The sequence below is a fragment of the Ranitomeya imitator genome, chromosome 2 (assembly GCF_032444005.1).
Source record: "Ranitomeya imitator isolate aRanImi1 chromosome 2, aRanImi1.pri, whole genome shotgun sequence".
Classification (NCBI taxonomy): domain Eukaryota; kingdom Metazoa; phylum Chordata; class Amphibia; order Anura; family Dendrobatidae; genus Ranitomeya; species Ranitomeya imitator.
Window position 1 is genome coordinate 191323151 of NC_091283.1, and position 17455 is coordinate 191340605.

A 17455-nucleotide genomic window follows, 5' to 3' on the forward strand; every position below is an offset into this window, starting at 1 on the left:
GAAGCTGGTAAGATTTTGTCAATATCCACAGTAAAATGAGTACTGTATCAACATGGGCTGAAAGGCCACTCTGCCAGGAAGAAGCCATTACTCCAAAAGAAACACAAAAAGCCAGATTATTGAGTGTAAATGCACACAGGAACAAAAACCTTATTTTTTTGAAAAATGTCCTATGGTCTAATGAAACTAAAATTTAACTTTTTGGACATAATGACCATGGTTACGTTTGGAGAAAAAAGGCAGAAGCTTGGAAGCCTAAGAACACCATCCCAACTGTGAAACACGGGTGTGGCAGCATCATGTTGTGAGGCTGTTTTGCTGCTGGAGGGACTGGTGCAGTTCACAAAATAGATGGCATCATGAGAAAAGAAGATTATGTGGTAATACTAAAGCAACATCTCAAGACATCAGCCAAGAAGTTAAAGCTTGGGCGGAAATGGGTCTTCCAAATGGACAGTGACCCGAAGCATACTGCCAAAATGGTAACAAAGAGGCTTAAGGATAGCAAAGTCAATGTCTTGGAGTGGCCATCACAAAGCCCTGATTTCAATCCTATTGAAAATCTATGGGTAAAGCTGAAAAAGGCAGGTAAGAACAAGGCGACCTACAAACCTGGATCAATTACACCAGTTTTGTCAGGAGGAATGGGCCCAAATGTTGACGTTTAACCCAAGTAATTCCGTTTAAGGGACATTGTACCAAATACTAATAAAATGTATATAAACGTTTAACTTTGCAGTAAGTAATAAAAATGCCTTAAAAGGAACCTGTCACCCTCAAAATCGAAGATGGGCTAAGCCCACCGGCATCAGGGGCTTAACTACAGCATTCTGTAATGCTGTAGATAAGCCCCCGATGTATCCTGAAAGATGATAAAAAGAGGTTAGATTTTACTCACCTGGGGGCGGTCCGATTCGATGGGCGATGGTCCGGTCCGGGGTTTCCCATCTTCTTACGATGACATCCTCTTCTTGACTTCACGCTGCGGCTCCGGCGCAGGCATACTTTGTCTACCCTGTTGAGGGCAGAGCAAAGTACTGCAATGTGCAGGTGCCAGGAAAGGTCAGAGAGGCCCGCTGCCTGCGCACTGCAGTACTTTGCTCTGCCCTCAACAGGGCAGACAAAGTACGCCGGAGCCGCAGCATGAAGACAAGAAGAGGACGTCATCCTATGAAGATGGGAGGCACTGGACCCGGACCGCGATACCTATCGAACCGGACCGCAGCGGGAATGCCCCAGGGTGAGTATAATCTAACCTCTTTTTCTCATCTTTCTGGATACATCGGGGGCTTATCTACAGCATTACAGAATGCTGTAGATAAGCCCCTGATCCCGGTGGGCTTAGCTCATCTTCGATTTTGGGGATGTCAGGTTCCCTTTAAAACATTATCTCTCATTATTCTGGCATTTGGCAAATATTAATAATTATGGTAATACTAATTGACCTAAAACGGAAAAGGTTTATTCTGATTTCATGTCAGATATTGAGAAAAACATTAATATGTGTCTTTTTATATAGTGTATGTAAACCTCTGGTTAAAATTGTATATACAGTGGGTACGGAAAGTATTCAGTTCTCGTTAAATTTTTCACTCTTTGTTTCATTGCAGCCATTTGGTTCATTTTTTCTCATTAACCCCTTAACCCCCGGAGCTTTTTTCAGTTTTGTGTTTTAGTTTTTCACTCTCCTACTTCCCAGAGTCATAACTTTTTTAGTTTTCTGTCAATATGGCCATGTGAGGGCTAGCTTTTGCAGGAGGAGTTGTACTTTTGAATGACACCATTGGTTTTACCATGTTGTGTACTAGAAAACGGGAAAAAAAATTCCAAGTGTGGTGAAATTGCAAAAAAAGTGCAACCCCTCATTAGTTTTTTTCTTTGCTTTTTTGCTAGGTTCACTAAATGCTAAAACTGACCTGCCATTATGATTCTCCAGGTCATTACAATTTAATTGACGCCAAACATGTCTAGGTTCGTTTTCATCTAAGTAGTGAAAAAAAATTCCAATCTTTGTTAAAAAAAATTTGCGCCATTTTCTGATACCTGTAGCGATTCCATTTTTAATGATCTCGGGTTAGATGTGAGCTTATTTTTTTCTGTGATGGCTGACGTTTTTATTGATACCATTTTGGTGCAGATATGATCTTCTGATGGCCCGTTATCGCATTTCAATGCAATGTCGTGGCGACCAAAAAACCATAATTTTGGCATTTTGACTTTTTTTCTAGCTATGCCGCTAAGATCAGGTTAATCCTTTTTTTATTGACAGATTGGGCGATTCTGAACGCAGTGATACCAAATATGTGTATATTTGATTTTATTTTTATTGTTTTATTTTGAATGGGATGAAAGGGGGGTGATTTGATTTTTTTATACTTATTTAATTTTTTAAAATATTTGTTTAAACTTTATTTTTTTAACTTTTGGCATGTTTTAATAGTCTCCATAGGAGACTAGAAGCTGCCATAGCCTGATCGGCTCTGCTACATAGAGGCAATGGTCAGGCTGGAACTGACAACCATAGAGGCCTCCAGGAGACCCTGGGTTGTCATGCCGACACACCGGTGACCCGCGATCAGGTCACCGGTGTGCGCATTTCCGGCGCGATTGCAAGAAGCACCATTTAAATGCCACTGTTAATGTTTACAGTGGCATTTAACTAGTTAATAGCTGCTTGTGGATCGCGATTTCACCCACGGCTATTACGGGCACATGTCAGCTGTTCAAAACAGCTGAGATGTCCTGGGAAAGATGGGAGATCACCGCCAGAGCCCACATCAAAGGGAGTTAATGTACACTCTGCACCCTATCTTGACTGAAAAAAACAGAAATGTAGTAATTTTTGCAAATTTATTAAAAAAGAAATACTGAAATATCACATGGTCATAAGTATTCAGACCCTTTGCTCAGTATTGAGTAGAAGCATCTTTTGAGCTAGTACAGCCATGAATCTTCTTGGGAATGATGCAACAAGTTTTTCACACCTGGATTTGGGGATCCTCTGCCATTCTTCCTTGCAGATCCTCTCCAGTTCCATCAGGTTGGATGGTGAATGTTGGTGGACAGCCATTTTCAGGTCTCTCCAGAGATGCTCAATAGGGTTTAGGTCAGTGCTCTGGCTGGGCCAGTCGAGAATGGTCACAGAGTTGTTCTGAAGCCACTCCTTTGTTATTTTAGTTGTGTGCTTAGGGTCATTGTCTTGTTGAAAGGTAAAGCTTCGGCCAAGTCTGACGTCCAGAGCACTCTGGAAGAGGTTTTCATCCAGGATATTTCTGTACTTGGCCGCATTCATGTTTCCTTCAATTACAACCAATCATCCTGTCCCTGCAGCTGAAAAACACCCCCATAGCATGATGCTGCCACCAAGTTTCACTGTTGGGATTGTATTGGGCAGGTGATGAACAGTGCCTAGTTTTCTCCTCACATACCGCTTAGAATTATCACCAAAAAGGTCTATCTTCGTCTCATCAGACCAGAGAATCTTATTTCTCATAGTCTTGGAGCCCTTCATGTGTTTTTTAGCAAACTCTATGCGGCTTTCATATGTCTTGCACTGAGGAGAGGCTTTGGTTGGGCCACTCTGGCATAAAGGCCTGACTGGTGGAGGGCTGCAGTGATAGTTGACTTTATGGAACTTTCTTCCATCTCCCTACTGCATCTCTGGAGCTCAACCAGTGATCTTGGTTTTTTTCTTTACCTCTCTCACAAAATCTCTTCTCCCACAATTGCTCAGTTTGGCTGGACGGCCAGGTCTAAGTAGACTTCTGGTGGTCACAAACTTCTTCCATTTAAGGATTATGGAGGCCACTGTGCTCTTAGTAACCTTGAGTACTGCAGAAATTCCGTTGTTACCTTGGCCAGATCTGTGCCTTGAAACAATTCTGTCTCTGAGCTTCTTGGCCAGTTCCTTTTGACCTCATTCTCATTTGGTCTGACATGCACTGTGAGCTCCAGAAAATCTGCAGGAGAGATAAGCGCAAAATAGGGTCTTATCCGATAAGACTTTTGAGATAAAAAAAATCAGATGGCCGCTGGGGTGCGGGGGCAGCCACACTCCTTCCCTGAATTCCTCACACCCTCATCCATCCTTCTCTTCTTCTTTCTACCCTCTTTTCTTTCCCCTTTCTTACTTTCTATGTTTGTCCTCCTTATATCTAGTTTGATTATACATATTGTATTTTAAATATCCACAAAGGAATCTAACAATTGTTACCAACTATCCCGGCTGTTCTTTATTGTTATCAACTCATAATCTCGGGATAGCCAAGAGCATTATTAATCAGAAAGTTAAATCATAAGACATAAATGCTGTAACTATGCTCCTCTTGTTCGACTTAAAACTACTGCCTATCATTGCACAGATTTACCAGTTTGCACTGTTTACCTTTATTCTTTATTGCTGTGACCAATAAAATGATTTATACAAAAAAATCAGATGGTGCTCACCTGCTCACCTGATACATCTTTGTGCTAAGGCATGTAAATGCAATCCATTTACCAGCTGCAGCAGATCCACGGGTCAGTCAGGTAACCGTATCAGGAATAATAAATTTTGGATATAATCCACGCTGCAGAATGAATTAGAAACCAGACGTCTTGAAGATAAGGGATGGTGGTTTATTTTCAACGTTTTTCAAAGTCTATATGGCTTCTTCCTCAGGAGATCACCACAAATTGACAAAATTTATTATGCACTGTCAGCTGTGAGGTCTTATATAGACAGTTATTTGCCTTTCCAAATCAAGTCCTATCAGTTTAATTAAACACAGCTGGACTCCAATGAAGGAGTAGAACCATCTCAAGGAGGATCACAAAGAAATGGACATCAAGTGACTTAAATATGAGTGTCTGAGCAAGGGGTCTGAACACTTCTGACCATCTGATATTTCAGTTTTTCTTTTTTTATTACATTTGCAAAAATTTGTACATTTCAGTTTTTTTCAGTCAAGGTGGGGTGCAGGGTGTACATTAACCCCTTCCCGACCCATGACGCCACGTAGGCGTCATGAAAGTCGGTGCCAATCCGACCCATGACGCCTATGTGGCGTCATGGAAAGATCGCGTCCCTGCAGATCGGGTGAAAGGGTTAACTCCCATTTCACTATACTATCTAGTCATTATCTGTACTACTATATAACCCTATGAGGTTTGTGCAGGTCCTCTACCTGGTGGACGTAGGATTTTAGCTGCTACATTACGCTATGTTGTTCTTTTCAGGTTATATTGCCATATCATTCTTTCTGACTCATCAAAAAGTAAAAGGGTCCTTCTTTATATGCAGCAGAGTCCCAACAGGGTATGTTCTTCCTCCAATATTGTTTAGCGATACTTCAATATATTTTCTCCTTGGAACTTCCCGCCATCGTACAGCACGATTTTTTAGTTCTTATCTCTACAGAATATGTCTGATCAAAGGCAGCTACATGATATGGATTTTTGCCCCTATGTATAATTGTATATATGGATATATTTACTTGTTTGTAATACTGTTTTGTTCTTTGCTTATTACAGCATTATTGTGAACAAGGCCACGGGTTGGCCGAAACGTCAATTCGCCTAAATATCTCTTCACCGATTCAAATCAAATAAACTTACTTATTAATGCTTTTGAAAACCAAACGAGTGCAGTGATTTCTTCTGACTTTATGAGTTGTGGGATTGAATATCCCGTTCACTGGCACCGTGAACTGTACTGATTGAGTGCTGGCTTTCATTTCCCTTCTAAGGTTAGAATAGGGTTAGGGTTAGGAATGGGGTTAGGGCTAGGGTTAGGGCTAGGGTTAGGAATAGGGTTAGGGCTAGGGTTAGGAATAGGGTTAGGGCTAGGGCTAGGGTTAGGGCTAGGGTTAGGGCTAGGGTTAGGGTTAGGAATAGGGTTAGGGTTAGGGCTAGGGTTAGGGCTAGGGTTAGGGCTAGGGTTTCGGTATGTGCACACGTGTTCTGTTACTCTGCGGATTTTTCCGCTGCAGATTTGATAAATCCGCAGTGCTAAACCGCTGCGGATTTATGGCGGATTTACCGCGGTTTTTCTGCGCATTTCACTGCGGTTTTACAACTGCAATTTTCTATTGGAGCAGTTGTAAAACCGCTGCGGAATCCGCAGAAAGAAGTGACATGCTGCAGAATGTAAACCGCTGCAGTTCAGTGCAGTTTTTCTGCAGCATGTGTACAGCGATTTTTGTTTCCCATAGGTTTACATTAAACTGTAAACTCATGGGAAACTGCTGCGGATCCGCAGCATTTTCCGCAGCGTGTGCACATACCTTTAGAATTAGGCTATGTGCACATGGTGCGGATTTGGTTGCGGATCCGCAGCGGATTGGCCGCTGCGGATTCGTAGCAGTTTTCCATCAGCTTTACAGTACCATGTAAACCTATGGAGAACCAAATCCGCTGTGCCCATGGTGCGGAAAATACCGCGCTGAAACGCTGCGTTGTATTTTCCGCAGCATGTCAATTCTTTGTGCGGATTCCGCAGCGTTTTACACCTGTTCCTCAATAGGAATCCACAGGTGAAATCCGCACAAAAAACACTGGAAATCCGCGGTAAATCCGCAGGTAATACGCAGTGCCTTTTACCCGCGGATTTTTCAAAAATGATGCTGAAAAATCTCACACGAATCCGCAACGTGGGCACATAGCCTTAGGGTTAGGGTTGGAATCAGGGTTGTGGTTAGGGTTGTGATTAGGGTTATGGCTACAGTTGGGATTAGGGTTAGGGGTGTGGGGGGGGTTAGTGTTGGAGGTAGAATTGAGGGGTTTCCACTGTTTAGGCACATCAGGGGTCTCCAAACGCAACATGGTGCCACCATTGATTCCAGCCAATCTTGTATTCAAAAAGTCAAATGGTGCTCCCTCCCTTCCGAGCCCCGACGTGCGCCCAAACAGTGGTTTACCCCCACATATGCGGTACCAGCATACTCAGGACAAACTGCGCAACAATTACTGTGGTCCAATTTCTCCTGTTACCCTTGTGAAAATAAAAAAAATGCTTGCTAAAACATCATTTTTGAGGAAAGAAAAATGATTTTTTATTTTCACGGCTCTGCGTTGTAAACGTCTGTGAAGCACTTGGGGGTTCAAAGTGCTCACCACATATCTAGATAAGTTCCTTGGGGGGTCTAGTTTTTAAAATGGGGTCACTTGTGGGGGGTTTCTACTGTTTAGGCACACCAGGGGCTCTGCAAACGCAACGTGACGCCCGCAGACCATTCCATCAAAGTCTGCATTTCAAAAGTCACTACTTCCCTTCTGAGCCCCGACGTGTGCCCAAACAGTGGTTTACTCCCACACATGGGGTATCAGCGTACTCAGGAGAAACTGGACAACAACTTTTGGGGTCAAATTTATCCTGTAACCCTTGGGAAAATAAAAAATTCTGGGCTAAATAATTATTTTTGAGGAAAGAAAACGTATTTATTATTTTCACGGCTCTGCATTATAAACTTCTGTGAAGCACTTGGGGGTTCAAAGTGCTCACCACACATCTAGATAAGTTCCTTTCAGGGTCTGGTTTCCAAAATGGGGTCACTTGTGGGGGGTTTCTACTGTTTAGCCACATTAGGGGCTCTGCAAACACAATGTGACGCCCGCAGAGCATTCCATCAAAGTCTGCATTTCAAAACATCACTACTTCACTTCCGAGCCCCGGCATGTGCCCAAACAGTAGTTTACCCCCACGTATGGGGTATCACCGTACTCAGGAGAAACTGGACAACAAATATTGGGGTCAAATTTCTCCTGTTAACCTTGGGAAAATTAAAAAATTCTGGGCTAAATAATTATTTTTGAGGAAAGAAAACGTATTTATTATTTTCACGGCTCTGCATTATAAACTTCTGTGAAGCACTTAGGGGTTCAAAGTGCTCACCACACATCTAGATAAGTTCCTTTCGGGTCTAGTTTCCAAAATGGGGTCACTTGAGGGGGGTTTCTACTGTTTAGCCACATCAGGGGCTCTGCAAACGCAACGTGACGCCCGCAGAGCATTCCATCAAAGTCTGCATTTCAAAACGTCACTACTTCACTTCCGAGCCCCGGCATGTGCCCAAACAGTGGTTTACCCTCACATATGGGGTATCAGCATACTCAGGAGAAACTGGACAACAACTTTTGGGGTCCAATTTCTCCTATTACTCTTGGCAAAATAGGAAATTCCAGGCTAAAAAATCATTTTTGAGGAAAGAAAAATTATTTTTTATTTTCATGGCTCTGCGTTATAAACTTCTTTGAAGCACCTGGGGCTTTAAAGTGCTCAATATGCATCTAGATAAGTTCCTTGGGGGGTCTAGTTTCTAAAAATGGGGTCACTTGTGGGGGAGCTCCAATGTTTAGGCACACAGGGGCTCTCCAAACGCTACATGGTGTCCGCTAACAATTGGAGCTAATTTTCCATTCAAAAAGTCAAATGGCGCGCCTTCCCTTCCGAGCCCTGCCGTGTGCCCAAACAGTGGTTTACCCCCACATATGAGGTATCCGCGTACTCGGGAGAAATTGCCCAACAAATTTTAGGATCCAATATATACTATTGCCCATGTGAAAATTAAAAAATTGAGGCTAAAAGAATTATTTTGTGAAAAAAAAGTACTTTTTCATTTTTACGGATCAATTTGTGAAGCACCTGGGGGTTCAAAGTGCTCACTATGCATCTAGATAAGTTCCTTGGGGCGTCTAGTTTCCAAAATAGGGTCACTTGTGGGGGAGCTCTAATTTTTAGGCACATGGAGGCTCTCCAAACGTGACATGGTGTCCGCTAAAGAGTGGAGCCAATTTTTCATTCAAAAAGTCAAATGGCGCTCCTTCCCTTCCAAGCCCTGCCGTGCGCCCAAACAGTGGTTTACCCCCACATATGAGGTATCAGCGTACTCAGGACAAATTGGACAACAACTTTCGTGGTTCAGTTTCTCCTATTACCATTGGGAAAATAAAAAAAATTGTTGCTAAAAGATAATTTTTGTGACTAAAAAGTTAAATGTTCATTTTTTCCTTCCATGTTGCTTCTGCTGCTGTGAAGCACCTGAAGGGTTAATAAACTTCTTGAATGTGGTTTTGAGCACCTTGAGGGGTGCATTTTTTGGAATGGTGTCAATTTGGGGTATTTTCAGCCATATAGACCCCTCAAACTGACTTCAAATGTGAGGTGGTCCCTAAAAAAAATGGTTTTGTAAATTTTGTTGTAAAAATGAGAAATCGCTGGTCAAATTTTAACCCTTATAACTTCCTAGCAAAAAAAAATTTTGTTTCCAAAATTGTGCTGATGTAAAGTAGACATGTGGGAAATGTTATTTATTAACTATTTTGTGTCACATAACTCTCTGGTTTAACAGAATAAAAATTCAAAAATGTGAAAATTGCAAAATTTTCAAAATTTTCGCCAAATTTCCGTTTTTATCACAAATAAACGCAGAATTTATTGACCTAAATTTACCACTAACATGAAGCCCAATATGTCACGGAAAAACAATCTCAGAACCGCTAGGATCCGTTGAAGCGTTCCTGAGTTATTACCTCATAAAGGGACACTGGTCAGAATTGCAAAAAACGGCAAGGTCTTTAAGGTCAAAATAGGCTGGGTCATGAAGGGGTTAATGTGAAAAAATGAACTTTTTTCAATTTACCAAATGGCTGCAATTAAACAAAGAGTGAAAAATGTAAAAGGGTCTGAATGCTTTTCGTACCCACTGTATATATTTTCACACCAGCATGGTGGGGCATTCCAGATCCTGCACCGAGGACCATTGGACTCTAGTTATGATACTGGAGATGAGCGAATTGATTTGCAGGACCTTGGTCCAGCCGTAAGGTCAGCAGTCTGTGGTCGACAGACAGCAGCCCTGCAATACATCTCTTATTTGTTACAAACATATGACGCTTTGTCAGGCCTACTAATCAGAAGAAATACAAGTGGTTTACAGGGCTCCCATCCAGTGGCCATGGAGTACAGAAATAGCACCTTGGGTCGAATCTCTACTAACTAAGCATTATTATGTAGGCTCGTATTGAAGAACTTGAAGAAGAAATTGAGTCTGAAAGGGCAGCTTGGGCCAAAGTTGAAAAGCAAAGAGCTGAGCTCTCTAGAGAACTGGAGGAAATCAGTGAAAGACTTGAAGAGGCTGGAGGTGCAACATCTGCCCAGGTTGAGTTAAATAAGAAGCGTGAAGTGGAGTTCCAGAAGCTGAGACATGATCTGGAAGAAGCAACCCTTCAACATGAAGCTACAGCTGCCACTTTACGCAAAAAACATGCTGATAGCGTAACCGAGCTTGGGGAGCAGCTTGATAACCTGCAGCGTGTGAAACAAAAGCTAGAGAAAGAAAAGAGTGAACTGAAAATGGAAGTTGATGATCTTTCCAGCAACCTGGAAAATGTCTCTAAAACTAAGGTAATGCAATTCTGTGTTTTTCTTCAGTCATTACACTGCTAGCCACCACTACTGCCAACATTAATGTTTATTTTTTTTCAAAGGCCAATTTAGAAAAAATTAACCGTGTAATTGATGATCAGCTAAACGAAATGAAGGCCAAGGAAGAAGAGCACATGCGCTCAATTAATGACCTCACTGTACTAAGATCTCGCTTTCAGTCTGAAAATGGTAAACCAGAATATAGTAATTTACATAAATCTTGACTCATACAAGCTATGGGAAACAATGCACAATATGAGAGAAAATATAGTACTTTGTCATTAACACTTTCTTACTTATTGGTAACTAAAGGGGTTGTCCACTTGAAAAATAAATACCCACTATGCACTTATATGCATATACTAAAAGAGTCCATATAGCAAAAGAAAAAAATCACTTCCGCACTGCCGTAATTAGTTAGACCCTTATGCCTCTAAACCTTGCTTTGCTGTGGTAACCGTATACAAAACCCTTTTTACAAAAACCACCAGGTGCTGCTTCCAAAATCAGATCATACAGAGCATATAAAGAGCAAAAAAGCACTTCAACAGGCCCTCATCAGGACCTGTTGAAGTGCTTTGTGCACGAAACGGCCGTCATCCGTGTGTATTCACATCCCTCCCTGCTGTATTAAGTTATGTCCGAATAAAGGTTTGACAGATTCAATACCGGTGAGTGCGCTCCGCATTTTTGCTCTTTATATATGCTAAAAGAGTGCCTCAATCAATCTCAAGATATTGCTGCTGGTTCCAGTAGCTCCACTTTTGGGTTGGGCTAGATACAGGAGAGCTTCCTGTTTCATTTTGTGTCATTGCTGTGTGTTAAAATAGCACTTCCAGCAAACTTTTAATCCATAAACCTTCCTAAATATATGTGTAGTGAAGATGCATTAACATACTGTATTTATTGACCGCCATGAGCCATGTTTCTCACCGATATATTACTTTTGATTCTTCTTCAAGAATCGAGTGACACACCAAATTTGACTCACTCAGAGGTACAGGTGCTTCTCACAAAATTAGAATATCATCAAAAGGTTAATTTATTTCAGTTCTTCAATACAAAAAGTGAAACTCATATTATATAGAGTCATTACACATAGAGTGATCTATTTCAAGTATTTATTTCTGTTAATGTTGATGATTATGGCTTACAGCCAATGAAAACCCAAAGGTCAATATGTCAGTAAATTAGTATACTTTATAACACAAGATTGAAAAATTATTTTAAAATCCAAAATGTTGTCCTACTGAAATGTATGTTCAGTAAATGCACTCAATACTTGGTCGGGGCATTTTTTGCATCAATTACTGCATCAATGCAGTGCGCATGGAGGCAATCAGCCTGTGGCACTGCTGAGGTGTTATGGAAGCCCAGGTGGCTTTGATAGCAGCCTTCAGCTCATCTGCATTGTTGGGTCTGGTGTCTCTCATCTTCCTCTTGACAATACCCCATAGATTCTCTATGGGGTTAAGGTCAGGCGAGTTTGCTGCCAATCAAGCACAGTGATACTGTTGTTTTTACACCAGGTATTGGTACTTTTGGCAGTGTGGACAGGTGACAAGTCCTGCTGGAGAATGAAATTTCCATCTCCAAAAAGCTTGTTGGCAGAGGGAAGCATGAAGTGCTCTAAAATTTCCTGGTAGACGGCTGTGCTGACTTTGGTCTTGATAAAACACAGTGGACCTACACCAGCAGATGACATGGCTCCCTAAACCATCACTGTTCACACTAGACCTCCAGCAGCTTGAATTGTGGCCTCTCCACTCTTCCTCCAGTCTCTGGGACCTTGATTTCCAAATGAAATGCAAAATTTACTTTCATCTGAAAACACCTTGGACCACTGACAACAGTCCAGTTCTTTTTCTCGTTGGCCCAGGTAAGACGCTTCTGGCGTTGTTTATTGGCCATGAGTGGCTGACTGTTGTGAATTCTGTGGCTGAGTTCACTTCTGTGGTCACAAGTGGTATTGCAGTCTCTGGGCTTCCTCCCTCAGGTGTTTTGGTGAGCTCGTTGGCTGCCTTGCTATTTAGCTCCACCTGAGTCTGTCTTCCTTGCTCCTTGTCAATGTTCCAGTGTTGGATCTGAGCTACTGCATCTTTCCTTGGGCCTGCTGCTCTGCTAGATAAGTGCTTCTAGTTTGTTTTCTGTTTTTTCTGTCCAGCTTGTTATTATCTTTTGCTGGAAGCTCTGAGAAGCAAAGGGGTGCACCGCCGTGCTGTTAGTTCGGCACGGTGGGTCTTTTTGCCCCTTTGCGTGGTTTTCGTTTTAGGGTTTTTTGTAGACTGCATAGTTCTCTTTGCTATCCTCGCTCTGTCTAGAATATCGGGCCTCACTTTGCTGAATCTATTTCATTCCTACGTTTGTCTTTTCATCTTGCTAACAGTCATTATATGTGGGGGCTGCCTATTCCTTTGGGGTATTTCTCTGAGGTAAGTCAGGCTTGTATTTCTATCTTCAGGCTAGTCAGCTCCTCAGGCAGTGCCGAGTTGCATAGGTAGTGGATAGGCGCAATCCACTGCTGCTTCCAGTTGTGTGAGGATAGATCAGGTACTGCAGTCTACAGAGATTCCACGTCTCAGAGCTCGTCCTATTGTTTTGGGTTATTGCCAGATCTCTGTATGTGCGCTGATTACTGCACGCTGTGTTGCCTGATTGCCAGCCATAACAGTACAAGGAGCCATTCAATGATTTCCAATAGAGGGAAAAAAGAAATCCTGACATCATTTTTTTTTCTTAGCTCTGTCTTCAGTCTTTTTTTTCCCCTAGACATTAGAGTGCTTCAGGACACAGCTGTGGACATGGATATTCAGGCTCTGTGCTCCTCAATGGATAATCTCGTTGTAAATGTACAAAAGATTCAAGATACTATTGATCAGAAATCGATGCTAGAACCAAGAATTCCGATTCCTGATTTGTTTTTTGGTGACAGAACTAAGTTCCTGAGCTTCAGAAATAATTGTAAGCTATTTTTGGCCTTGAAACCTCATTCTTCTGGTAATCCTATTCAACAGGTTTTGATTATTATTTCTTTTTTGCGCGGCGACCCACAGGACTGGGCGTTTTCTCTTGCACCAGGAGATTCTGCATTGAGTAATGTTGATGCATTTTTCCAGGCGCTGGGATTGCTTTACGATGAGCCTAATTCAGTGGATCAAGCTGAGAAAAATCTGCTGGCTTTATGCCAGGGTCAGGATGATGTAGAAGTATATTGTCAGAAATTTAGAAAATGGTCAGTACTCACTCTGTGGAATGAATCTGCACTAGCGGCTTTGTTCAGAAAGGGTCTCTCTGAAGCTCTTAAGGATGTAATGGTGGGATTTCCTATGCCTGCTGGTTTGAATGAGTCTATGTCCTTGGCCATTCAGATCGGTCGTCGCTTGCGCGAGCGTAAATCTGTGCACCATCTGGCGGTATTGTCTGAGAGTAAACCTGAGCCTATGCAGTGCGACAGGACTATGACTAAAGTAGAACGGCACGAACACAGACGTCTGAACAGACTGTGTTTCTATTGTGGTGATTCTACTCATGCTATTTCTAATTGTCCTAAACGCACTAGGCGGTTCGATAGCTCTGCCGTTATTGGTACTGTACAGTCCAAATTCCTTTTGTCCATTACCTTAATGTGCTCTTTGTCATCATATTCTGTCATGGCGTTTGTGGATTCAGGCGCTGCCCTGAATCTGATGGATTTGGATTATGCTAAACGTTGTGGATTTTTCTTGGAGCCTTTGCGGTGTCCTATTCCGTTGAGAGGAATTGATGCTACACCTCTGGCCAAGAATAAGCCTCAGTACTGGGCCCAGCTGACCATGTGCATGGCTCCTGCACATCAGGAAGTTATTCGCTTTTTGGTACTGCATAATTTGCATGATGTGGTCGTGTTGGGGTTGCCATGGCTACAAACCCATAATCCAGTATTGGATTGGAACTCTATGTCGGTAACCAGCTGGGGTTGTCAGGGAGTACATGGTGATGTTCCATTTTTGTCTATTTCGTCATCCATTCCTTCTGACATCCCAGAGTTCTTGTCGGACTTTCAGGATGTATTTGAAGAGTCCAAGTCTGATGCCCTTCCTCCGCATAGGAATTGTGATTGTGCTATCGATTTGATTCCTGGTAGTAAATTCCCTAAGGGTCGTTTATTTAATTTGTCCGTACCTGAACACACCGCTATGCGCAGTTATGTGAAGGAGTCCCTGGAGAAGGGACATATTCGCCCATCGTCGTCACCATTGGGAGCAGGGTTCTTTTTTGTAGCCAAGAAGGATGGTTCGCTAAGACCGTGTATTGATTACCGCCTTCTTAATAAGATCACTGTTAAGTTTCAGTATCCCTTGCCATTGATTTCTGACTTGTTTGCTCGGATTAAGGGGGCTAGTTGGTTTACTAAGATTGATCTTCGTGGTGCGTATAATCTGGTGAGAATCAGGCAGGGAGATGAATGGAAAACGGCATTTAATACGCCCGAGGGTCATTTTGAGTATCTGGTGATGCCGTTCGGACTTGCCAATGCTCCATCTGTTTTTCAGTCTTTTATGCATGACATTTTCCGTGAGTATCTGGATAAATTCTTGATTGTTTACTTGGATGACATTTTGATCTTCTCAGATGATTGGGAGTCTCATGTGAAGCAAGTCAGAATGGTTTTCCAGGTACTGCGTGCTAATTCCTTGTTCGTGAAGGGATCAAAGTGTCTCTTCGGTGTGCAGAAAGTTTCATTTTTGGGGTTCATCTTTTCCCCTTCTACTATCGAGATGGATCCGGTTAAGGTTCAGGCCATCCAGGATTGGACTCAGCCGACATCTCTAAAAAGTTTGCAGAAATTCCTGGGCTTTGCTAATTTTTATCGTCGCTTCATCTGTAATTTTTCTAGCATTGCCAGACCATTGACCGATTTGACCAAGAAGGGTGCTGATTTGGTTAATTGGTCTTCTGCTGCCGTGGAAGCTTTTCAGGAGTTGAAGCGTCGTTTTTGCTGTGCCCCTGTGTTGTGTCAACCTGATGTTTCTCTTCCGTTCCAGGTCGAGGTTGATGCTTCTGAGATTGGTGCAGGGGCGGTTTTGTCACAGAGAGGTTCTGGTTGCTCAGTGTTCAAACCATGTGCTTTCTTTTCCAGGAAATTTTCTGCTGCTGAGCGTAATTATGATGTGGGCAACCGAGAGTTGCTGGCCATGAAGTGGGCATTCGAGGAGTGGCGTCATTGGCTTGAGGGTGCTAAGCATCGCGTGGTGGTTTTGACTGATCATAAGAACCTTACTTATCTTGAGTCTGCCAAGCGCTTGAATCCTAGACAGGCCCGTTGGTCGTTGTTTTTTGCTCGTTTTGATTTTGTGATTTCATACCTTCCGGGCTCTAAAAATGTGAAGGCGGATGCTCTGTCTAGGAGTTTTGTGCCCGACTCTCCGGGGTTATCTGAGCCGGCGAGTATCCTCAAGGAAGGAGTCATTGTGTCTGCCATCTCCCCTGATTTGCGGAGAGTGTTGCAGAAATTTCAGGCTAATAAACCTGATCGTTGTCCGGCCGAGAAACTGTTCGTCCCTGATAGGTGGACTAGTAAAGTTATCTCTGAACTTCATTGTTCGGTGCTGGCCGGTCATCCAGGAATCTTTGGTACCAGGGAGTTGGTTGCTAGATCCTTCTGGTGGCCATCTCTGTCACGGGATGTGCGTGCTTTTGTGCAGTCCTGTGGAATTTGTGCTAGGGCTAAGCCCTGCTGTTCACGTGCCAGTGGGTTGCTTTTGCCCTTGCCGGTCCCGAAGAGGCCTTGGACACATATTTCGATGGATTTCATTTCTGACCTTCCCGTTTCTCAAAAGATGTCTGTCATTTGGGTGGTCTGTGATCGCTTTTCTAAAATGGTCCATCTGGTGCCCTTGGTTAAATTGCCTTCCTCCTCTGATTTGGTGCCTTTGTTCTTCCAGCATGTGGTTCGTTTACATGGCATTCCTGAGAATATTGTTTCTGATAGAGGTTCCCAGTTTGTCTCGAGGTTCTGGCGAGCCTTTTGTGGTAGGATGGGCATTGACCTATCTTTTTCCTCGGCCTTCCATCCTCAGACTAATGGCCAGACCGAACGAACCAATCAGACCTTGGAAACATATCTGAGATGTTTTGTTTCCGCTGACCAGGATGATTGGGTGTCATTTTTGCCGTTGGCTGAGTTCGCCCTTAATAATCGGGCCAGCTCGGCTACCTTGGTCTCTCCATTTTTCTGCAATTCTGGGTTCCATCCTCGTTTCTCTTCAGGACAGGTTGAGTCTTCGGACTGTCCTGGTGTGGATAATGTGGTGGACAGGTTGCAGCAGATCTGGACTCAGGTAGTGGACAATTTGACCTTGTCCCAGGAGAAGGCTCAGCTTTTCGCTAATCGCAGACGCCGTGTGGGACCCCGACTTCGTGTTGGGGATCTGGTTTGGTTATCTTCTCGTCATATACCTATGAAGGTTTCCTCTCCTAAATTTAAACCTCGTTTTATTGGTCCGTATAGGATTTCTGAGATTCTCAATCCGGTGTCTTTTCGTCTGACCCTCCCAGACTCCTTTTCCATACATAATGTATTCCATAGGTCGTTGTTGAGGAGATACGTGGCACCTATGGTTCCATCTGTGGAGCCTCCTGCCCCTGTTTTGGTGGAGGGGGAATTGGAGTATATTGTGGAGAAGATTTTGGATTCTCGTGTCTCTAGACGGAAACTCCAGTATCTGGTCAAATGGAAGGGTTATGCTCAGGAAGATAATTCCTGGGTTTTTGCCTCTGATGTCCATGCCCCAGATCTTGTTCGTGCCTTTCATGTGGCTCATCCTGGTCGGCCTGGGGGTTCTGGTGAGGGTTCGGTGACCCCTCCTCAAGGGGGGGGTACTGTTGTGAATTCTGTGGCTGAGTTCACTTCTGTGGTCACAAGTGGTACTGCAGTCTCTGGGCTTCCTCCCTCAGGTGTTTTGGTGAGCTCGTTGGCTGCCTTGCTATTTAGCTCCACCTGAGTCTGTCTTCCTTGCTCCTTGTCAATGTTCCAGTGTTGGATCTGAGCTACTGCATCTTTCCTTGGGCCTG

At 43.2% G+C, this 17455-nt stretch overlaps 1 protein-coding gene across 1 annotated transcript in view; it reads left to right on the plus strand.

Moving 5' to 3' along the window:
• LOC138662597 (myosin-4-like) overlaps window positions 1-17455 on the plus strand; it is a 145786-nt gene that overhangs the window by 70243 nt on the left and 58088 nt on the right. The window contains exons 25-26 of the mRNA XM_069748410.1: window positions 9992-10381; window positions 10465-10591. Of these exons, the coding sequence (XP_069604511.1) occupies window positions 9992-10381; window positions 10465-10591 (517 nt within the window). The remainder of the gene's footprint in view (window positions 1-9991; window positions 10382-10464; window positions 10592-17455) is intronic.